At 33.0% G+C, this 25,597-nt stretch overlaps 1 protein-coding gene across 2 annotated transcripts in view; it reads right to left on the reverse strand.

Moving 5' to 3' along the window:
- Positions 1–25,549, reverse strand: part of LOC123713511 (angiogenic factor with G patch and FHA domains 1) — a 40,848-nt gene extending 15,299 nt beyond the window's left edge. Inside the window, exons 1-10 of one of the 2 annotated variants that reach the window (XM_045667216.1) lie at positions 25,084–25,546; positions 24,742–25,005; positions 24,360–24,509; positions 23,693–23,740; positions 23,484–23,613; positions 23,026–23,192; positions 21,773–21,901; positions 20,733–20,838; positions 18,625–18,829; positions 17,158–17,257 (exon numbers count right to left, since the gene is read on the reverse strand). In XM_045667216.1, coding sequence (XP_045523172.1) covers positions 17,158–17,257; positions 18,625–18,829; positions 20,733–20,838; positions 21,773–21,901; positions 23,026–23,192; positions 23,484–23,613; positions 23,693–23,740; positions 24,360–24,509; positions 24,742–25,005; positions 25,084–25,275 — 1,491 coding nt within the window. In that variant the 5' untranslated portion in view covers positions 25,276–25,546. Of the gene's footprint in view, positions 1–17,157; positions 17,258–18,624; positions 18,830–20,732; positions 20,839–21,772; positions 21,902–23,025; positions 23,193–23,483; positions 23,614–23,667; positions 23,741–24,359; positions 24,510–24,741; positions 25,006–25,083 lie in introns of both variants that reach the window. The other variant, XM_045667217.1, reaches the window with a different exon arrangement.
- Positions 25,550–25,597: the final 48 nt, after the last annotated feature.

Consider the following 25,597-nt stretch of genomic DNA (forward strand, 5'->3'; position numbering starts at 1 on the left):
CAGTGAAATTATTCTTTCGTGTCACGGTATTAAGGCTAACTAAAACCACATTAAGGAGAAACGAAGTTCGCGGGGGCAGCTAGTACTTATAAATAAGTAAACAATCACGTAACTCCAATAATTACGGGGTGTCGTGGAAGGGTGGTGTACTCTTCCTCTAACCAAAAGGTAGGACCTAGGATTCAACCATGCTAACCACTCAAAGGCCGACCCGAAGGCCCTATTGGCTAAGGTGAAAAGTTTTATATATCCTTAGCGGTCAGAATAACTTTGGTAGCGCAATTAAGATTTGTAGGCGAAGATTGTAGGTGTCGCTACAAAGGTAACGTATCGGTAACAAGCGCTTTCTTACAGGCAACCCTAGATGGATGTATTTTTTTACTATGAGAAAAATCTGTTTGAACCAAAATTAAACACCATAACCCAGAATCGTATATATTGTTTTATTTCTAAACAAACTTTTTAAATTTTACAAGGAGTGTTTGGTCCAAACCAACATAAAAACTCACCATATCATAGCATATTCCCTTCTGCGCAAGCGTTCCGCAATAAAGCATATAATTTATGAACAAAATCTTAATAATAGATAAGGCGATACGCCATATTAACATTTATATTATATATTAAGTGAATATCATAACGATAAAGACAATCGTAAAAATTCAATTTAAATACTTCCAGACAATAATTTGCACGTTTAAACGCACGAATGTGTAAGAACGCATAATACGTAAAAGTCCAATAACATTATTGTGATATTTTTTAATAAAATTTCTGTGTGAGCAATTTAATAGAAAATATCGAATGAATTTATTTACTAGAGGTGTTCTTTAGGATAAATATGATTTTAAATGGGCTTAGTTTTAAAATGTTTTCATTGGTTAGAAAGCAACTGCTCGCTTAATAATTTACTATTTTTATGAGTTTAATTTATAAAGTATATATTTATGTTTATAGAGTCGTTTTTAATTCTGACCTTGTTGGCGCGGCTATAAATATTACACATTCACATTTAAATACTTTTAAGTCTATATAAATAATAATGAATCGCAAAATATGTTGCTAAACTCCAAACGCAAAGACGGCTGGAAAAATTAGAGTATCGTTTTTATTTATTCTTTGAAAATTGCACGGGAAACCTAACAACCAGTTTTCTTTTTCGTAGACTGTGAAAGAAAATCGTATTAAGACTAAATGAAGTTCGCGGGCAGGTAGTTTTCTATGTAAATCGACTCTGTGTGTACCTACTCAGTTATCAACCAGAAACTAATACAATTTTATATCAATAATTTTGAGCTTAGTAACTCAAAAGCTTTTTTTTACAATTAAATATCTATAACTAATTTAAAGAAAACACTTTTTTACCGGATTGAAGCTATGCATTATTAGAAACTTATAATTATTTTACATAATTTTAAATTTCTTCCGACGTTTCGCGTGCTTTACAGCGTCACGGTGACTGAAGACAAAAGGTGTTGAATGTCAAAAAGTATCACAGCTATAGAGAAAGTTGTATTATCTGTATTTATTTCCCCGGAGTTAATAAATAATAATACATAGCTTCAATCCGGTTAAAAAGTGTTTTATTTAAATAAGTAAAAGTTATTTTAATAAAAGACAATATATATAACTGAACGTTACCTGAAGCTTAATTAATCACTTGATTTATTTTTGAAAACTGTACACAACATTTAAGTTCGCGAACAAACATTAATATTGGTGAAACAGCAGAGGTCTGTGCTTAATATGTTTTGTGATGTTTTAAACAGAGGCAGAAATTCAATGGGAGACTTGACTTAAATAATAATCTAAATTAAACATACAGAACCCACATCACTCTAGAGTTTATATTCAACGCTGAAAAAATGTTTTTGTAGCCGAGGTTTAAAATTTTATCTGCGATATAAGCCAAGGTGAACTTGGAAATACATGAATTTTTAAATGCGTCTGCATTCGTTTTAATGCGAGCCTTTTCTTAAAAGTCATATTATTTTTACAGCCTAACAAATTGTATACTTTATCGAAATTATTCTTGACGCAAAAATAACTAGTGAAGCTTCCGTGAGTGTTTCACCGAACAATGACTACACGTTAGACTAGATTGATTAATAGTATGTATGGAAAGCAGCACATGTAATGCAGATACATATATATAAAAATGAATCCCTATTTCCCTTGGTCACGCCATCACATATGAACGGCTGGCCGGTTTTACTAATTCTTTTTTTGCTGTGTTTGTTATGGTCAAGGGAAGGTTCTTGTGAAAGAAAAAATTAAGAAAATTGCGCGGAAAATTAGAAAATTTAAGAATACTTAAACAACATATTAAGTATTTTGTTACGATAGCAATTTTTTTAGTGCATAGCGCTTTTTCAATTGAAACTTTTGAAGAGGATGCGAAGAAAAATGAATATCGTTCAAAAAAAATGCTTCGATCGGAGTTATTATATTGATAAAATACATATAAAATAAATACAGTCACTAATTGTTTGTGGTATTAATCTTGAAAATCCATGTTTTTCACATGGCCAGTTATATGTCGGAATACTAAGAAAACTATTAATATACGCGCCAGAAAAACAAACAAAAATTGTTGTATATCATAAAGCATTTTTAGTTAACTATACCAATTTGAGATCAATATTCATAGTTAAGACAGGACAACGTCTGTTGGATCCGCTAGTGTGCAATAAAATTTATAGTTTTATTATACCCATACATATTCCAGAACCCATATTATATTATGAGGGTTTAAGTTTTGTATAATTTTTCCCTTGCTAGCTTGAATATGTTCTAATATAATTGATTTATATGTAAAATGTGTGATGTCATATTGTCTTGTATAATTTTATGCATACACGTTGTTTTAGACCTTATAAATAAATCAATAGAAATATAACTTGTTATGCAATTGATCGAACTTTTGGAAGAAATATTTTTTTGCGTCATTTAAATAATAGCTGATATGGCTTAAAATAAAGAAGAAACGACATACCTATTTAAGGATTATAGTAGGTTTAGTTAGGCATTTTTCTTACACAAAAAAAGATCGGCGTGATGCTCATCTCCTGTATCGTCTATACTCGATATACTTTGTAATCCCAAAACTCCCTCTGATCTTAAAATATAATTCAAATTCTTAGGTCTTTAGATATTACGTTCCTCTAATAGAAATTGGATTACATCTCTTAGTTAATCCTTTATAGGCAAGTCAGTTGGGTTACGTTATCTCCGCTATAACGTTGTGGAATACGCTCACCGATTCCATACGATAAGCCTTTGTGTTTCATGAAGTCTACTACATAAACACTTCTTAACCATTCATATTCTGCTCAAACGTGACTTATATAATTAATTAATTTTTATATTGTATTGTTTTGATGAGACTAGCAATAATTGAATGATTCATGAACCTTACGATTTTTAGAAATTAGTTTCGTAATTGTATAATTTTTCATTATTACTTTTATTTTTTTTAATTTAGGTTGTGTTACTTTTGCTTTTTTAACTATCGTTGACTGGAAGAGATCGCTTGTTAGCGATAAGACAAACCTAAACATTATTGGAACTTTAAGGTGGCGTAGTTATAATAATTAAAATGAATCACGAAACACGTGCATGACTTCTGCTTGCTTCTATGTTTTATACAAACTTTTCAGTATACACATACATTCTTATCATAAGTTATGATTATTTTAAACCATTATCGTTAGCAATAAAATCTTATTGGATTTAAAAGGTCATTGTGTTTCGCCAATCAATTAGTTGGCGATAAATTAGATAAAATTTAAATAAATGCTTATGGTATAAAATCGAAACGCCTGGTGAATCAGGATTTTTTATGACTCGTAAAGGAATCGCGTCATCTGTATGGGAATGTTATATGGAACGTACGAATAAAAACGTTTATTAGGAAAATAATGAGTGTTTCAATTTTATTAAAGTAATTCAGTGTAATTTATCAAAGTAATAATAATAATAATTCAGTGTCGCTATAACCCTATATGGATCTTGGCTTCTTCTCCTTAGATTGCATCCGTGATCATTTTTATACCATAGACAAGTAGACTCACGCCTAACACACGCCGACTTTTTGGGTCTAAAGCAGGTCGGTTTTCTCACGAGGTTTTCCTTTACCGTACGAGCGAGTAAAAAATGCGCACATAGAAAGTCCATTGGCGCACAGCCGGGGATCGAGTCTACGACCTTAGAGAATACAGTCGCACGCTAAAGCCAGGCAAACACTACTTTTCCCTATTTAAATTTCTATAGTCTATATCAAAAGTCGTGCATACATATGAATTTATACGAACAATATTATTTTTAATTTCTCTTAAACTTTAAACCCTGGCCCATGTGAAAACAATTTAAAAAAATGTGTGGTGGAACATAAATTGGTCACAATTTCTCCGTACACCGAAGCATCGATCTGATCCACGATAAAAAACGCAAGAACGTATGTAACAATTAAATATAATAGATGTAAAATACAAGTGTGTCTAGGCCTCAAGTGAACCTCGAGTGCGTATAGTCATAATAAAACAATAATTATAATAAACGTGGGTTCTAAGTTCATTAGTTGAAGAGCACACGCGGCCCCTCAACTAATACTTGCTTTGATTACGTTGACAATTGCAGACTATACAAGTAACTGTTAAGAATCGAAATTTAAAAAATGCGTTTTGAAATTAGAATAAACCAACCACTATTTGGGTTTTTGGCTTTGATTATTTTATTTTTTATAGACAACCTGTAACCAGCCTGTGCCTGAAAGTTCGATTTTTTGGTTTAAATTGTGGCGATGTGTGCGCGAACATATGCGATAGCCGAACTGCCTAAGGCGACCAACACAAATATTTAAAACGAATGAATTATATTTAGTTTCAATTTATTTTAAATCTCCAAAGCACGCCACTTAGAAGATTCTAGATAAAAAAAAAGATTTTGAAATTCGAACTTTTCGTCTGTAAGTACTTGTACATCGATTGCCAAACATAGCGCATCAATTGATCAATACCAGATGGCGAAGATATCGCTTACCATCTGAAGTCAGACATGTCTGTTCGATAACAACAAAAAGTTATAATAATTCAATACATAAAATTACTGGATATTTATATATACTTTCTATTATAAAAACTAACTCGCGTAACATATTTAATGATGTTGCGGTAAAGACTGACTTATTCAGTTTAACATTAACTGAATCCACAACAGTGGCATTGTCCATTATTTGTTCTTTCTCTTCTAATAGATTAGTGTTAAGCTGTAATAGTAGGCGAAACGCACCAATACATAGATACTGACCCAGCTCTGCATTCGGACTCGCCTGTCTACCATATGCCTGTAGGCATCGCTGTAGCGAGTTTTATCTTACTTCGGCCATACAATGCGCAGAGGCAATGAGAAATTGGAGAAACTTATCGTGGTTGGTAACTCAGAAGGCAAAAGATCACGTGGCCATTCACCAACTAGATGGACCAATCAAGTGATTTACTCGTCGTCCTCAACACTGTCATAAGAGAGGCTGGACAGAAACCGATAGACGGCAAGATGCTTCGTTGTAGACCACAACGCGTGTCTGACATGAGCTGCTGATTAAAGAGAGTTATAGTATATATATGCTATAGTATATAGTTCATTTTAAATAATTTAAAAATATGTAATAAAGGCTTTATTGAGTATATTCTTGCAACTATAAAACATTCTATTAAGTAAACATTCATTCCAAGTTAGTACTGAGTGAAGTGCTAGGTACAGTTGTCGTAGTTTAAATATTTGAGTAATCCCAATAAAAGGACATCTGTACTTGTGAATTTTAAACACATTAAGGTAAAGAGCGACCTGGGTGCACATGTTGACACAACACTCACAATTGTTTGAAAGGCGCGAGTAATGCGACAGAACACTCGCGACACCAGGTAACTATTGTAAAATCCACTATTTATCTAGTATTTCTTTCTCTGTCATCCTGGGGTCGTAGGCTCGATCCCCGGCTATACACCAGTCTGTCTAATTGCACTCACTCGAAGATTGGTACGGTGAAGGAAAAACCAGGCAACCGACCTCAAAAAGTCGTGCGTGACAGGCACAGAAGGTTGATCACTTACTCGTCTATTAGAAATGTTTGGAACAAATACAGAAAACGGAGACCTAAAAGGCTGTAGCGCCATCCTTTTTACGTTTCTTTCTATTTCGGCTAGTAACCATCTGCCAAATTTGACGTTATATTATGTACTTTAGCGGTTTTATGGTAACTTTCGGAGGTCCGATACATTTTTGACATACGGAAATCACAGTTAGTGTAAAGTTCCGACTTTGAATTCCCTTGTTGCTTTATTGAGTTTTCAAATGACTTCAAATGAACTATCAAAAAGTTAAGTTTTGAAACTTTTTTTAAAGAACAGGGGACAAATGGGCAGCAGGCTCACCTGATGTTGTGATACCGCCCCGCCCATGGACACTCTCAATGCCAGAGGCTAGCGAATGCGTTGTGTGTAATTCGAATTGGTTCGGAAATATTTCAGTGGGCAGCTGGTTCCACAAAGTGGTGGTGCGCGGCAAAAACTGCGTTGAAAAACACTCAGTTGTTGAACGACGGACGTCGAGCTTTTAATATCTAATGTTTTTGTTTTAAAAACATTGTATCGTTAGCTAATTCATAAGCGATCACGTATGAAGTGATTTTAAACTAAATTGTAAAGAAAAACTTACAATAATACTTTGTAAACAAATAAATTATCCTACGAATAAAAAGTCCTATCCGTAAGTTTTTATATTAATGATTAATTAAACTTTTATTTCGGACTTTTTTACACAACTATTTGATACGGTTTTTAAGTCAGATAGACCCTAACAGGGCACAGTTCAGTTGAGTTAAAAAAATTGGAATAACACTAAGTATAAACAAAATTTCAACGGTAATGAATGCAAATGTCATTTACATAACTCAATGTTTCGAGTGCTTTACAGCAATCGTGGTCAACAAGACACATGACAGCCAAGATGTTGCCATATAACTATAATTAATGTCCATGTTAAACAAGAACGAAATTTAGGTAAATATTAATAATTAAAATTAGATATCTATATTTCATCTTTGGCTATATCTTTAGTATAATTGTTTTTGTTATATATAATTTATGTTATCTGTAGGATTACGTAATATAATACTATTAACAGATGGCTAACCAACGTTCAACTATACTCATTTAATACATGACATTGTACATGACATGTTATACCTAGAATCTAGATAGTCACCAGACTAAACAATTATTTGTATTCAGAATTGCTGACATCTAGTAGAAAATTACTATGTAAGAAATTTATAGAACCAGAACATTCTATAAACAACGTTACAAAGTAGAGAAGTTCACCTTATAGTAAATAATTATCAACCAATCCATCTCGTCTTGTCTTTTGTATATTTTTATGCGAATATTATTATTGCTCCTTCAGAATGTTAGGACTTTAAATACCCCTAAAGGTTTTGTTGTACACTCGGTTTGAGATGTAATTTCAAATATGAATTAATAATATATTCAAGTAGTATAAAATGGCTTATATTTCTATCTTTAAGTATTATAACTTATAGCTTTTTGACATTTCAGTTATAAACACACACGCTAAGATTTTTTTTTACATAAGGTTCACCCTAAAACCCCCCTGGACATCTTGATTCCTCCTAAATTTGGGAGGAAAATCCACAACCACATCACCGAGTGAATGTTGGGTGTGGCTGAGAAAGAATGAAAGTAGAAAAAAATGCTGTTGAAATGACAGCGTTAGGAATTAAGATATATTGTCGTCCATCTTTGGCCAAGTCCAATGGTGATAGAAAAGGGATAATTTAAAAGTACCCATAACCAACGAGCATGTATGGTGATTGTCATGAACCGTAGCAAGTGGTAATCCGTGTCTCTGTCTACCCCACCGGGGAAAAAGCGTAAATATATATTATATATTATAAAAAATATGTTTATTATGCAAATCAATATAATCCGGCAAACGGGCAAGAGGCTCGCCTGATGTTAAGTGATACCGCCGCCCAAGGACACTCAATGTCAGAGGGCTCGCGAGTGTGTCGCCGGCCTTTTAAGAATTGGTACGCTCTATTCACGAAGGATCCTAAGGCTAATTGGTTCGGAAATACTTCAGTAAGCAGTACGCTCAGTTGTGGAACGACAGACGTCGAGGAGATAAGAGGGGAATTTCGTATTCTCCCTCGACATCCGATAATGTAACTCAGCTCTGCAGGTATTAATCGGAAAGCGATCGTTCATTTTAGTATTGCCCACCTACTACTACTCTTTTTTACTCCTAATAAGCGCGATCCCAATGCTGCCACATCAGTATACTTTAGATATTGAGATTATATCGAAATTGAATACAAAAACTACGCGGTTGGTATCGCAATCACTTTTGGAAGTAGTCTCTGACTAGTCATTACAGTAGGAGAACTATTTTGTAGGAAATGCCTACAAGAATATATTTATTTAATTAATTATGTCATACAATGTTGATGTTGATACATAGCTAAAATTTATTCAAATCTAGACAAGACTTTGTATAGATTGTCACGTTTTAAGCTCTTATTACTAAAATCTGATATGGTCTAAATCTCACACTTAAAAGTCAACATATTTGTGTGGCTGTGTGGCTGCGGTTTCAATTTCCATCTTAATATAATTGTGCCTTGACGCATCTGAAATTGATACTCTTACCGCATGAAATATAGACGAAAGTGGTTTAATATAGTGGAAATGTGATTAATATACAGGATTATCAGCAAATTTAACGAAGTGATACATATCAAGGGTTTGTTGCCGGTCTTTTCATCTTTAACAATTTTTTTAATACACTCAAAACAATTTCTACAAGTCATCTATAGCCTATATCATATCACACTATTTAAACTTGGAACATCAAAGTTCACATTATCTCGAAGACTGATAAATTTAAACTTAGAACGATAAAGAATAGAGATTCTATTATCTATTCATTGAAGACTATCTGTGATAAAATTTCCAATATCGTAGCTGTCGTGTCGGCGTCGCAGAGTGTCAATTAGATAGCGCTGAGTATGCAAACTCTAAGCGACACGGCAGAGTGCATGACAAGACATCGCAGACGGGTTAAGGGCCAGTTCCGATCAAGATTTCCAGTTATGACTTGCTGTAAAAAACGAGACAGAAATAGCAATTTCATGTATAAAATAGCCCATTTCGTTTTCTATAGTAGAATACGTAAGCAAACTTTTCTTAACATTATTTAACTAAGATGTTTTAACTAATATCTATTATTGGCCTTTTTTATACCCGAGGTAGAAATGAATTTGGGTATCCCGTGCCCCGAAACGGGTATGTGGGACTCGACCTACACCACAATCTATTAATATTCTTCAGTAATTGTGATCAATACCCAATAAAACCACCTCGGTTAGGTCCTACAATTCTTCTCGTAATCGACCGGGGCATATTTAATCTAAGCCTGATATATCGTTCCTCACAAGTAAGTTACCAGCCAGGATGACAAACGAAAAATTCATACCATACAAATTTAATATAAAATATCGTTACCGTAGCAACTTATCTTCAGTCCACGGTTAATATAACAAGGTTTTTACTTTTTAATATAATTTAACACGAATGGCATCTGATCCGACCGCAGGACTGAGTTTATAATATCTCGGCCATCTAATCTCTAGAATAATTTGCCCATATTGTGCTCAAGTCGGTAACTTAATGATGCATTATGGTTGCATATGATGTCTCGACCAAGTTTCTCAACATTTTTATTTATAATTTATTATTCTTGGTTAGACATCTAGTGATAAACACATACTAAGGAGTCTTAGATATTACTATAGCGAATGAACTGTAATTAGTCCCTCCAGAGTCCCCCAAGTTCCCTAAAATTTGGTTGTCTGTACTGTTTTTATGTTATATCAAATCTAAATAAGTATATATATATATATAGATTATATAGTGCATTGATCGTAGTAATTAGAATTCTTTCTACTGTTTCTTCATTTATATATATATATAAGCTTACAATGTAACTAACACTGCTTTAATTTATACTCGATAAAAAAATCAACGAACTTATTATGTATACGCCAATGCTAATAGATTTTTATTTTTGTAACGATTGAAAGTGATAGATCGATTTTAAAATTCTTCCAATTGCTGCTACATTATCACCGAGTAAATAAGCATTTATATATTTCAAAAACAGTGCAGGATACTTTATTATAATTAATGAAATAAGACGAAATTAATGATTCCGCGCATACATTCCCATCGGAAGAGCTTCATCATCTCAGACAATTACTTTCTGTCGAAAATTAGTGTATTAAAAGCACACAGAGCGCTCCCGTATGATAGTAGACTGTTTCCAAAAAGAAATGAGGATGTCGTTGTCGGTCGGACTGTAAGGACTGACTTCGCCAGACGCAATATCCATGCATCTATAATTGATTCAATAGGCTGCTTAATATCTACCCGCTCAGCGTCCACAATCTAAACTCACGATTAAAGGACTGGCTTATACACCTTACGCATTGTTGGAGATGCTCCTGACACCTAAACGTCCATGCGTCGGGTTGTCTCTCTCTAAAATATGGCGAGGGGGCCGATGCCTGGCCATGCATGATACTCGTGAACGGGTGCTACTTGTGGTGACTGGTCGTACTTGAATTCGTGTATACGGTGATGTTAGTTATTTCGACTACGTATTTGCGTGTTGTTCCTACGAGAATGTAAGTGCGTCCTCCTATTTCACCATGCCTGATGCGTGAAAAACTATTATGGAAGACCTGGGAACCCTGGTAAGCAATTTTTTACTTAAAAGGGTTCTCCAATCTTACATATAAAGAATTGTTGTCAAATGAATAAACGCATTTTTATTATAAACATATATATAAGCTTTTCACCAACACTTAACAGTTTTAGCCACAAGATTACATAGATTATCAATTTAAAAATATGCTGGCTACGTCCTCTAAGTTTGACAACCGCATTATCTATTTAGACGATGAATTATGAAGTGTCAAATGAGATTGGTTTAGTTAATGTAGGAGTAAAGCGTTTAACAAGCGAAGTGACGAAATATTCTATACGTTTAATATTATTATATTTGTTTTATAAGTTTTTTAGGTTAGTTTATATACATTGAAAAATTGGTTACCATGGTGACAGACGTTACTTTGATCAATGTTTAATAAATCGATGTTTTCAATAAAAATACTATTATTGGAAGACTGTTACATAGGTACTTTGCGTTCTCTTGAATAATGGCAAAATTATTGTCCAAATATACTACTAAAAATGATATTTAGTCGTATTTATTTACGTATTGTTACGTTCAATTTCAATGTAACAACCCTTTTCATATGATAGCTAGGCCTGGACCAATAAATAGTCATATACAGCTTATAATCGCTTTTAAATCAGTGGCAACAACCTTTTTAGGTCTGGGCCTCAGATTTCTGTATCTGTTTCATGATCGTTTGTAAATTGAATAGGCAAGTAGGTAATCAGCCTTCTGTGCCTGACACACATCGTCGACTTTTTTGGGTTTAAGGCAAGCCGGTTTCCTCAGGATGTTTTTCTTCATCGTTCGAGCGCGGGAAAGAAAGTCCATTGGTGCACATCCGGGGTTCCAACCTACGAACTCAGGGATGAGTTTCCTGCTGAAGCCACTAGGTCAATACTGCTCCATATAATCGCGTTTATCAAATTATACGCGTATAAATCAAGAGGATAGCCTAAATTATATAGAAACTACCGCTCCACGTTTGCATGACATAACAACGTTTCGTGAATATAACGGTCGTTACTTAGCTCGTAGAAATGCAACATTGTTGACTATCGCGAATGCGGTACTCAAAGCGATTTTGATCTAAGTTGTGTAGTCATGCCCTTATTAACCCTAAAATGCCTTAGATTAGTTTATCTTAATCATCCTTTTTGTTTTGAAAATGTAACTAAACATTCTTCATTCAAGAACTAATGTAAAGCCAGAGAAATAAAACACCTCGCCATATGCGGGAAACTTTTGACACAAATACCTTCATATGACAATCTTCGAAATGTCATTATTGATTGTTACTCTCATCTGTCACTGTCGATTCGATTGTGGGTGAATTCTTGGATATTGTGTATTTTTTTCTTTCCTAACAGTGACTAACCTAAGAGACTTATTGTAGCCGAGACTATAATTCATGGGATTCCGAACTGCAAGGCTGTCTTAGGCTGCAAAACTGTTTATTCTTATTTTAAGTTTTTGCACTATCCGTTCGCATAGATTATCTAGGTACATTCTGTGTTCAGGAAGATTTTGTCAGAACTGCTAGATACCGTAGAGATGGACGGATAGTGTAAGTTATAAGTGAGTTAAAATGACAAAATCTATAAAAAGCTAGCTATTTTTATAATACGAAGTGTGAATGCTAATTTACATGTATGACTACTTAGTGTGGCTATTATCATTGTGAATTAGCACCTCAAAAGCGGTTTTTTTTTTACTGTCTGGGCTTTATGTAAGTTAGATTGTAGGAAATTCTCTCATGGAACTATTCCATTATTTACTTTATTAGTTATTTACATGTGTAAACAAAATGTGGATGGACGTTTTTTATATTTCAGAAATAATTATAACTCTTATAATAATAACTCGGAGATAATTAGCGTTATATTGATAACATTTTCTTACGAATTTTTATTTAATTTATGCGAATAAACTTATGGTAAATGTGTGGTCTTGAAAATTAGTGAGAAAACAATGTTTTTCGCGTTTTATTGGTTTCATAAATAAATTGGCGCAGTAAAACAACAAATTTCAAACGTTTTTGACATTAGACTCTGACAAGTACAACGTATACTACAGTGATTGATGACTTTTTAATAAATAGTATAATGACGTAAATACTACTATTATTTTGTCAATAGCAAAGTTGGCACCTGCCACAATATCCAAATTATGCTGTAATATTTTTCAATTAACGAAGAATTTGTACGTTTTGATATGTTTCACGTTTGAAACTGGTGAACCCTCAAAATTGATAAGAATCACAAAATAAAGGGTTGTAATAAAAACATTAACAAGCTATGTTAACATGAAATTTAATATTATTAGATGGTATCACATACTATAAACACGATAAACGTTGTGTATGCGCACATTAATATTAATTACCTCATTCAATATTTCCAACATTATAAAGCCTCATTGGTTTTATTTGAAAGAAAAATACTGTGCCCTGAGACGATTATTCTCTCCATTCGCGAGATTCATTTTTGACGTGAATATTTCTTTAAATTTGCCAAATCTCAAAAAAACTAACAAAATCAGGGGGGAGGCGGCGTTGTAGTTTTGACTATCATCTAAATAATTTATTTATACCACTGGATAGCTAAATCAAGACAGTCATACCAATACATCTGTGCCTCTTGCATCATTTTAGGCTTTACAGCAAGTATTAGAAATGTTACACATCAAACTGATAACCTCATCCTAAAGGATGACGACTTCACAACGAAAACAAGATTGGAACATTCAGAATGAAGACGTAGCATTAATAGACTACAAGCCCATGGAAATTTTTGAACCAACGTGAATTACGCTTAGAAGGCTGGTATAGTACTATTATAATTATTTAATTTAATGTTGTTCGATATCATCATCACCTATATGATAATTAGAGATATGTTGCGACTCTTGGCTTTCGACCCTGCGCTGGAAATATGTACGGCGGTTACGGGTAAAGTATCTGTATATGTGTAGAAAAGGAATTACACAAATGCCGTACAATAATGATGACATATATTGCTTCTGCAATTATCGTCGAATTAAAAATTTGCACTAACTTCCGGCACAACCACTTTAGTACGGCACTAGGTTTTTCGACATTTATTTTTGATCATCTATACCCTATAAGAAAGTCGTACATTAATAATTAATCGTAATGCTTCATTTGTACCTGATAAATTCTATTCACTCACGTACGCACCTGTACCGCTCAGAAGTGACGGCATAGTGCTCAGAGTTATTTTCTTATATAGTATCAGCTTTCTAAGCGTAATTCACGTTGGTTCATTTCGCAGGTAAATTTTTTCCATGGGCTTTAGTCTATAAGTATGACTCCTGCAAGTCAAAATTTGATTTTGACATATTCGAAGTTTTCTCTGTATACAGAGACGATGATTTTTCATATCCTTCGGTATACCCTTATAAACTTGGCAAATTGTTTTAAATGAAAATACCCAGTTTGACCTACAGACAGCACAATTAAAAAGGAAAAAAACCTTTAGGTTCTGGTAAGGAAATCATTGTAAAAAAAGGCGATGATATCAGCTAATGGCTCGATCAAGTCGATAAAGCATCAATATGATCGAAAACGTCATAAAGCCATACAATAAATGCTCTGAGTCATTAAAAACAAAGGGATATAAAATATAAAATGTACAACGCGTAGTTATATAGGAGCAGTATTGGCCTAATGGCTTCAGCGTGCGACTCTCATCCCTGAGGTCGTGGGTTCGATCCAGGGCTGTGCACCAATGCACGTTATTTTTATGTTATTTAACATTTGCACGAAAGGTGACGGTAACCAATCGTGAGGAAACCGGCTTGCCTTCCAAAAATACAACGTGTATGGCACAGAAGGCTGATCACCTACTTGCCTATTTGACAAATGATCATGAAACAGATGACATCTGAGGCCCAGACCTAAAAAAATTTTTTAGCTATATAGCGCACCGTATTTTTTTAGTTATATATAAACCGGGTTACGATACAAAATAATTGTATTAGAGAAATAATTCAAAGAAAACATCATTACCACTACGTGTTTACGAGTTGTTGGAAAAACGTCTGGTTTTCTGTATTATTTTTTATTTCATTACGATAACTGCTTTAACATGTGATGAGGAGCATGATGTAATGGTTGTATGTGCTTACAAACATTTTGTAAAAAAACCTTGGCGTCCGTTCTAAGCCCTTACCCTGAGAGATGTATAAAATATACTTAGAACCATTATTTTTACTTACGTTCATAATTGTTAATTAAGTTACCTATATGAATAAATACTATTTAGATGTCTTTCCTCACAATTTATAGTTTTTTTTTTAATTTCCTTTAAATAATGTCTCTACAATTCCCCACATAGTATTATCTATTACTAAAAAAATATATAAAAAATAACTTTTATATCGGATATAAACACGAATATTATTGCGTTTACTAGCGTAGTCAGGACATAATTAACCTAATTTTACAACTAAATCATTGTCAAATACTAACATCCACATAAGATTTATAGATAATATACACTCACTTTCACACGATCACACAGCACAGCCGAATTAGGTATTACGTAATTAATATTTTTTATTATTTTTTTCCTTTCGTAAATGTTTGAACAATTTTGCATATACTATGTACTCCATCTTTGGCTATATGTTTAGTATAATTGTTTTTTGTTTTGTCATTGCCCTCTGGCAATGTGAGTGTCTATGATGCGATATCATTGAACCCATTTCCCCCTGTTATATAAAATAATATATAATAGACGTTACGAGTGCCTTTTCGCAATCGTGATCAGATCAGAAGAATGTGATTAATGCGCGAAAATATAGAATTTCTTTGTTTTTAAAGACAATTAAAATTTAATTATATAAAAATAATTAAGAACGCATCGTCGAAGGTTTAAACAACCAGTATGTTATATACAACTCGGTAGATGCAAATAATTGCACCGTAATTAAGCGGTCCCAAGACTTATCTGTTTTTTGCGCACATCCTAAATATATCCTTCAGACAGACTGATTATTCAAACCGTAATGGATATTTAATGCAGTTATTTCAATTTGATTGACGACTCTATTATAATATGAGAATACTTAAAAACCATGTTCACAATCGATTCGACAAGATTATAAAAAAAACAAATTATTATTTAACGTATTGGGTTTGTAAATCATAAACATTCACAATAGTTTCTTATTTTCTAAATTACACAAATACACATAAATTGTATTTAGAAATAATTTCGATGTTCCACGAAATGAATGACTATTAGATAGGCTATGACATAAAATTAACAATTTACCATCAATTCGACTAATCTGTGGAGGGTATTGATTATATTTTTTTTATAAATAAAAAACTAGAAAAAAAAGATTTAATGAAGTGAAACTTCTTTAAGCATGAGGGTAAATTTGTTACGAATGAAACGCAATATTAGCGCCACGAAGATGTGCGGCGTTTTTGTCGAAGGGAGAGAGCGATTGAGACCGATTGAGAGAGAGTGAGAAAGGGCGAACGTAGCATGAAACAAATAGCCATGGAGCGAAGTAGTTGCTTGCAAGGGAACAAGCAAGTGAGAAAGATCGAGAGAAAAAGTAGGATAGAGCGAACGTCGTATCACGCCCGTGATATGGAGCAAAAGGTGGGAGAGAGCTATAGTGATAAACATCGAGAGAGAGGGAGAGGGTAAGGAAGATCGAGAAAAAATACACGCTATTAGTTGATGTATTCGTTTAGAATATACATATTAAAACTTTAGATGGCAATTTAGTCGCATAACGTCTTGTGCAGTAAACGCAGATTTTTTATTTATTTATATTATTATTAGCATGTATACAGTGTGAATATAGTATAGATATATAAATAAATGGTGTGATAATATACTGGAATATAATCATCTATTGGGGCTTTTACCTTGGTAATAATTAATTTACAAAGAAGTTTCACTTCTGACATGTGTACTTTGTACGCACGCACTTTTTTATGTATCCGAAAAGAACTGTATAATTGTATTGTGTACGTACAATACGTACACAACACATATACTACTTTAGATTTGTAGCACATGTTTAAATTTGCATTTGCGTTGTTTCGTACTTATGTAGATATTTAGTAAAGCTTTTAATCACGAAAGAGATCGAACATGAAAATGTTACTGGCTGTCAAAACATGATCCGCGCTCACACGAGATTAAAAAGTTTCTGTAATAACGCGCGAAACACACTGATATTGTTTACATAGAATTAATATATTATACGTATAAATGAATGTATAAAAATTTCAATCTATTACATATTTTTTATATATACGATCACCCACCCCTGAAAATGCAAAAATCCACTTACCGGATCCTGTTCGCCCTGATTGTCTTTTCCAAGTCCCTCGCCCTTCGACCAGCCCATTTTCTGAAGCAACTTGAAGCCCTTGTTCTCAGGAGTTATGCACCTGGATTAAAACATAAGTCAGTATTTTAGGAAAATTAAAAAGTAGTGTTACTTGACCTCATTGTAGAATAGACATTTCATAGATTCGCTCTGTATTCTTTTTGTACTTTTTTTAATGTTTAAACATTTATTTTCTAAAGGCTTTTTTAAAGGCTAATAATAACTTGATAAAAATACTGATACGCATTGACACCCACTAGATTAATCCCATTATACCTCAGCCCCAATCTCACTTTTTTATCGCTCTCCGCTTCATGTGGAATATCCCTCATTTAAAATAAGAGGCATTGTCACTTGAGGACATGGAATTTTTATGAAAGTTCACTTCAGAATGTGTGTTTCACAACTCATAATCAAAGCCAATTACTAAAGTTTTAATTGTTATGAAAAGTAAAAAACGCAACATATTTTGCCGTTTTAAGTAAAAAGTCTTTTTTAAAAGTCATATCGTTGTGTGAATAATTTTAGTACTTAGTACCTTATTAGCTGCCTCTCCCTCTCTATGTAGCTAAGGTCACGTTGTGAGCATATTAGGTACAGACATACAAATCTTAGAACAAATCAACTAACTAGGCAAAAAATCAGTTCTATCGCGCATCCCGGACATAAAACCAATATTTAAGCCTTGACTTGTATAAGCTATCGCGGAATATGGATTTACAAATTTTCAAGGTTTTTAAGTTAGCTATTGCCTCTACAATCTAATAATTTCGTTGAAATTGCATGTAACATAATTTTGGGTTTGATTTTGAAGCACAAAATTATACACGAACCATTAAGTTCGCAACCTCCAACCATACGTAGTAGTACTGTAATGTATTGGTTGATAGGGAAATACATTTTCTGCAATTTCGCTCTTTTCACTCATACAAAGTGTGCTGAGGCTGAGGACGTAGACGTCGATTACTGGTTGGGGGGCGAACTGGCTGTTTTACTCTAGGATATGGAAAATTGCTACTCCGAATGTACAATGACAAGTGAGAGTCATCAGCAAATTATGTTGCAACAGTTCTGTTAAACATTAAAAAAAACCACGCAGAAAATCGGTTCCTAAATGCCGCCCCAAAATTCAGCCGCCCTATGCTCTGCCTACTCAGCCTGCTGATAAACCACTGATCATGAGCATACCCCACATACACACCTTCACGTACATACCATCACTATTACACCATCACACAACACAGCAAATTAGGTAATACTTAGTGTATTGAATAATTTTTATTGCAAACTTTTCTTTTGTAAATTTTTGAACCTTTTTGTAAACATTATGAATTCCATCTTTGGTTATATTTTTAGTGTAATAGTTTATTTATTGTTAGCTGTAGGGTTACGAAATAAACAGATAATTTGAAAAATAAATATTCTTACGTATTAATATCACTTGTCTGGGTCTTTTCAGCGTGGTGTGACGAGCCCACTTTCTCTCGCCTCATCTGAGCTCTATCTTTGTAAGAAATTTGGTCGATTTCCAGCAATTTCGGTGCGTACTTGTTCTTCAATCTGGCAAGTTCAAGTTCGTGCTGCTTCTTCACGCCACACGTCCTTGTGTAGGCCTTCTTTTCTTTGTCTTGCACTGTAATAAAAGAACTTGAATAAATAATTAAGATATTATAGTTTTGGGGTAAGCTTTAAAAATTTAAACACGACTCATGACTAAGAAATGCAATCCCGATCTCGCGAGATCCCAATATCAAGCCATTTTTCGAGATCAATCCTGAAGCTTAACATGACGAGATCTCGTGTAATTAACGAGAAGTGGCTGTTGTCAAATATATGCAACCGCAGCGTTGTTATATTTGTAATTGCGAAATTTCCCATTTGCCTAGAAAATATATGTATCGTACAGAAAAAAAATATAATCAAACGATTATATCGTTAGATACACTTTTAAACGCCTCTACTGCTGATAAATAAGATAAATTGCGTTTAACAATGATTGCAAAGGATCTTTGGATTTCCTAAAAAAAAACAACACGACTCTGTTGATCTCTCTGACGTGTTTTTGAGAGATTACATAGATTAGAGTCAGTCATAAAAATATGTGTGCGTGTACACACGTAAGAAGTGAATCTTCTTTATGACCTTATTTTTCGAAAAATGATCTACTATATGCAACTTGACAGAAATTGGTTAAATAAAGTTAAATTAGATAAAGTTTAACAAAAGGCTTTTATTATCATAGAAATGAATACAAACAATACAATTATTTCATTTTACCTTCTTACTACTAAGATTATTACAGAATTTCATTAATTCTGTTATCATTGTTATCGTTATTATATATTCTTATTATTAATGGGTTCGAATCTCTTCAAGTCAACCGTGGAAGGGACAAGAAAAATATGGCACGTAACGGAAAAATGTGACGTGTAACTGAAAATTGTGTCGGTAATTTTTTTTCCAAGGCCGATAAAGATGTTTCACTTCAAAAATTAATCTTGTAAGGGGGAAGCAGGGGTAGCTTTTTTACACTTAGCTTATAACAGCTCACCTACCCTGGTACAACCAGTCTGAGAGAGCATTTTCAGCTGCTGGCTACATAGCGACAGATGCTTTTGATTTTGACTCTTAAGCTTCTTAAGTTATTCCAAAATCACACCTAAATACCCAGGATTTCGAAATCTCGCGAGATGGCAATTCTTAATCCCACAAGATCTCGAATTATCGATATTGTCTCTAGATTGCATTATCGTATGTCAAAATCTTATACATTTTTGGCATACAACTCACACTTGGTAATTCTAATTTTTAAATTTGTGTTGGACCCTAAGTGGGTTGAAGAACATTTTGGGTGGGCGGGAATCTCATCTGATGTTATTTGATACGGCCGTGGCCAGAAGGCTCGTAAGTAAGTATTACAAATTACATCATTTACTTTTTTAATAATTGATATATTTTCTCGTATTAGAACATAAATACAAAAATTAATTAAAATATTTAGTGTATATCCAGTTGGACCGTAAAAGGTTAGATCCAAATACAAAAGAATGACGTCTGTTTTTTGTTTCGTGTGTAAATTTTATTCATTTGTTGTGCATTCTTGTAAGGGCACAGGACAGGATTGGTTTTATAAATAAATACAAAAAAAATCTTATTTGATTTTTTTACAGATTTTACATTAAATTGTGTTACGGATGGGGATTAGGGATTTAGAATCGAGACCTTGCTACACATTTATTTGTGTTATTTAAATAAGTGGATAATGATAAATGCCAATTGCCTTGAGTGCCGAAAAGTTTCTTCCCAGTTCTTCTTGTCCGCTCTACGCCTTTGACTTGCGAACTGGTAGTAAATGTAAATTTACAATGAATTTAACTTCTTTTCTGACGTTCATAAGTGTTACTAGTTTACCGATATGAATAAAGTTATTTTGAGTTTGAGTTTGCCTATGCATATTGTCTTTGAGTATTTTTATTATAAGTGTTAATATTTAATTAGCATAGACAATTTAACTATGTGAGATATCAAAAACTCACTTTCCATAATAAGTCCAGGCTCGCAGTGTCCACACGTGTCTGTGCCAGGATGAATATGGCATAGCAATTTCGTTTCACCTAGTTGTAATGTACTTCCATGTACAATCTGAAATAAAAAAATAACACTCTTAATAGAATTTCTCGAAATAAACAAACTGTGTAAAAGTGTAAACTAAACTAAACTAAACAATAATTTATGAATCGTTTTTGTATTCACGTATATTAGCGTAATTAGCTTGTGAGTCAATTAACCTTTGGCAGAGCTTTTTACATGTCTCTTTATACATATTATTATTATTTTGATTTTAGTTATAGTTGCATGTTATTTGGGGATTCTTTTTTGTTAATTAATTATGCACTTGTACTTTACCCTCTGAGAGTTTTCTTAATATCCCATATTAGGGTTGCCTGCAAGAAATCGCTCGTTAGCGATAAGGCCGCATGTTACTTATTAACTTATGTAACCTACTTACTTTTTGTTTTTTATTTGTATAATTATGTATATTATGCTAACAAATTATAAATAAATTAAAAACTTTACAGAAATTGGTTAAATAAAGTTAAATAAGATAAAGTTTAACAAAAGGCTTTTATTATCATAGACATGAATAAAAATAATACGATTATTTCATGTTACCTTATTACTACTAAGAATAATACGGAATTTAATTAATTGTAATAGAATTATTGCTATCATTGTTATCGTTATTATAATTTATATTTGTTATTAATGGCTTCGAATCTCTTCGAATCAACCGTGGTACGGATAAGACAATGATGTAACGGAAAAAATGTGACGCGTAACCGAAAAACGTGCCGGTAATTTTTTTGCAACGCCGATAAAGAAGTATCATTTCAAAGAAATTGATCACAAGAGATATGATACATAAAATTATTATCTGTCAATTTACAAAATCAAAAACATTTCAATTTGAAGTAGTAGATGCTAAAAAGAACTCAAAACATCAAACTATTTAAATAATGTTTTTATAACTGTAAAAGTACTACGTACGTACGTACTACTAAGTTCGGGCACATACCTCTGTGGGTGAACTGGTCTCCTGACTTGGTGACATTCTTACACCATTCAGAACAGTACCATTCTTTGAACCAAGATCCATCGCAAAATACGTTCTTCGGTCGAGGTCATATTGGATATGTAAATGTTCCTGGAAAGATATATAAGAAGCTTTATATATATATAAATCTTCTAGGCATGTACTTAACTGAACCCGAACGGGTGGAATGTTGTGGATGGAATTTTTGTGTGTTGAAGATTCACATTTATTTTGGTTTTGATGATTTACATGTACATGACGACTATCGGTTAAAGGATAATATAAAAATCTACAGATCTCTGGCCACAACTTGGTGTTAAGTGAGCAGCAGTTCAACTATATTTGATGATATCTGAAGGAGGCCTTCTCGTGAAGAGGTCCTTACAAATCAAAATTTACTAAGACGTTTGATTTCATATATGTTAAAGTGTAATCCAGTCTATTTCACTCCATTAACTAAATTCCTTGTCTCTTTCTGTCAAGTTGTGTTTACACTATGGGGCCATTCAAGTATTACGTAAGCACTATAGGGGGGAAGTGGGTGTGGCACAAATTTGATTTTTCTTTGTCTTTGTATTTGGTGATTACGACAACAGTACAAAAAATTAATACGTTTATGTACTATTATTATTTAAAGCTTTACATACTTTTGCTGACAAAGGGAGGGGGGGGGGGTTAATGATAAATTGCAGTAAATCTGCTAACGTAATACTTGACCAGCCCCTATGTTGACAAGAGACTTCAAAACGGTGGATTAACTGAACAATTTTATAAGGTAGTAACAGTTCTCAAACAAACAATAATTGAATTCTTTACAATAATTAATGATATTCGTGAACGGGTGCTACTTGTGGTGACTGGTCGTACTTGAATTCGTGTATACGGTGATGTTAGTTATTTCGACTATGTATTTGAGTGTTGTTCACACGAAAATGTAACTGCGTACTCCTATTACACCATGCCTCCTGCTGATAGAGGATCTTTGACAATCTGAGATAAATCTTTGTTTTTAATTTATTATTAGTAATTACCTAGATGTCATGTGGAACATGGTGTAATGGTTGCAGCTCCTAACAAACGTTGTGTAAAACAAAAACTTGGCGATGAAAAATAGTGGAATGCATGCGAAACGTCGGAATTTTTTTTAAATTATGTAAATAATTATAAGTTTATAATAATACATAGCTTCAATCTGTTTAAAAAGTGTTTTCTTAATATTGATATGTATTCCTTACCCTTGACACATTTTGGTCTCGCAATACAATGGCATGGTGGTCGCCCTCCCTGCCTATGGTGCCGCCATCTTTGGTCACGAGGAACAAACTACCAACTTTCAATTTCGGCAGAGTCGTTTCACGCACGATCACTCGCATACATGGCGGGTGATGTTTCGCAACTGTTTCTGTAAAATGTATTTGGCTGTAGGTATCTTTGCTTGCCTTCAGAAATTTAGACAAATGTCAAATGTCCCAGTATGTCCACAAATATATTTTTGTGTACGGTGAAGTTATATATATGAAAACTTCTTAAAAGGCTGTTACTTGTCTATTAAAAGAAAAAATATCAAAAAATCCATAAGAAATCCAAGGCTTTCTTTATTTTCCGTGATCATACTTGAAAGTTTACCAACACTGCTCTAAAATAAAATTTCATAATAACTTAGATTAGTTAATTTTGTTACATCCTTTATTACCATCATCAGTGGCTGTTGATGTACTAGCGGCATCATCATCTGAACTACTACACTCTCCGTCTTCAAGTTCTACATCGTTTTCTTTGACAAGAGGTTTCTCTTTTTTCTTGCGTTTTGGTTTCGGCGCTTCCTGTAATACAATTTCAGTGTTGGTATCTGGGAGTTACTATTTTATTTAATTTACCTAAGGCTGTGCCTCGGAGAGAAACCTTAGATAGATTTTTCGTTAGGTTTTCAATATCGTCGTTATTCGCCACCTGAAATGAACAATATAATTATTATATATATGTACCAGTTAAAGCCTAATAGATAAAGCAGATACAAACTAATGTGTCGTTTCAATATTCCCAATTGATATTTGCTCAGTAGTAATAATAAAGTATAATAAAGAAAACATCATAACCTGGCAAGCGTTGATGCAATAGTCACAGAAGGCTAATCATACAAAAAAACAATTACCTAAGAAAAAGTGAAATATGAAATTCATTACGGTTTATCTAGGTACCAAGAGTTTTTGTAATTAAAGTATTGTATTTGTATTTTAAATTATATTTAAGATCTGTCTTCAGGACAATCTGAATGGCACTAAATTCTCATTGCCATTCATATCAAAACAAAACACACAATACCATAATATAATAATTAATTCCAAATCCAAAAAATATTATTATAACATTTGTAAAATCTAATGTATACAAATTTCAAACAGATAATGCATAAAAAGCATTGATAACTAAATAAGATTTAATGTTTTTTTCAGTCTTCAATTGGCAATAAATAATTAGCATAAACAGTTAAAAAGCAAACCAGATCCTGTTAAAATTCTCAACCAATATATTTATTATGTCATATTACATGCAGTTTATTATCAATTACCCTTTTTTGTTTGCTTTTCTTTCTCTCATGAGCAATATGGTTCGGGTTTTCTGCACTTCTATCAGGATATGAATGAAAGACAAAAGATTTCTTTTCTTCTGAATAGTAATAATAGCAGCTAGTGTCTGTGTGATAGTATAATCCTAGTTCCTGTAAATTAAAAAATGTTAAATGAAAATAAAAGTCCTTTATTTAATTAGTTGAGTAATAAGGTTTGACCAAAAATTATGCACAAATGTGTTTTTTCCATCTTTATGGAGTCCACAAATGTTATTCTCATTAATATAAAAATATTAAAGTTGAAAAAATAAAAATTTACACCTATTTATACCTATAAATCATATAATTTTACTATAAATTAAGAGTAAATTAACATACTCACAGAGTTATAGTAATAACCAGTTTTGTAGTCATAGTACATGCCAGCTGATTCCACATAAACCATTCCAGATTCTTGCATAGCACTTTGGGCGACTTCTTTAACTTGATCTGCTATAGTCTTCTCATTGTTATCATTTATAGACCAGGCTAAATTGTTTTGGTCTTTCTTTGCATTCAATTGTCTAGGAGTTGCTTCTTCGGATTTGTGATTTGCACTTTCTTTACTTGTATCCCAATCATCAGTTTGTGTTGATGCTTCATGGTACTATTGATTTAACTTAATTTAGGGCATCTTAAAATACAAAATGCATTAACCATAATTATTTTGAAACTACTCTCTCACCTTTTTATGAAGTCGCTGAGTTAACTTTTTAATTATATGATTTTTCTTAGTCAAACAAAGTCTTAATTTTAATATTAGTTTCAAAATTTTAGGTCTATACTTTAGGGAAAGCCGTAGCTTCCTCTCCGTGAGAACAGGTTTACATTTACGTGATTTTACTTTCATATTTGTCTCGTTATCTTCCTCCATCATCAAGTTATTATGGAGGCTTTTAAGAAGTTTGCCCAAAGAGAACTCAACCCTAAATTCTAACCACCTGGCTCCTTCGTTTAATCATTTCTTAATTAAGTTTAATACTATAGGTAACTTCATTTCTTGAAAATTATAAATAAAGTTTAGTTATTGTAAAATTGTGTATCGGGAATTGCTTGTTGAATTTAAATAAATCTGTAATTTGTTATTTTGCTGTTCAAATTTGTGTTTAAATTGAAACTTCAAATTCACACTTCACAGTTCACAGATTAGTGTCACAGATGAAGTATATTGCATAGACTATTCCTGTTCCATTTATCCA

Source organism: Pieris brassicae, chromosome 8 (genome assembly GCF_905147105.1).
Source record: "Pieris brassicae chromosome 8, ilPieBrab1.1, whole genome shotgun sequence".
NCBI lineage: Eukaryota > Metazoa > Arthropoda > Insecta > Lepidoptera > Pieridae > Pieris > Pieris brassicae.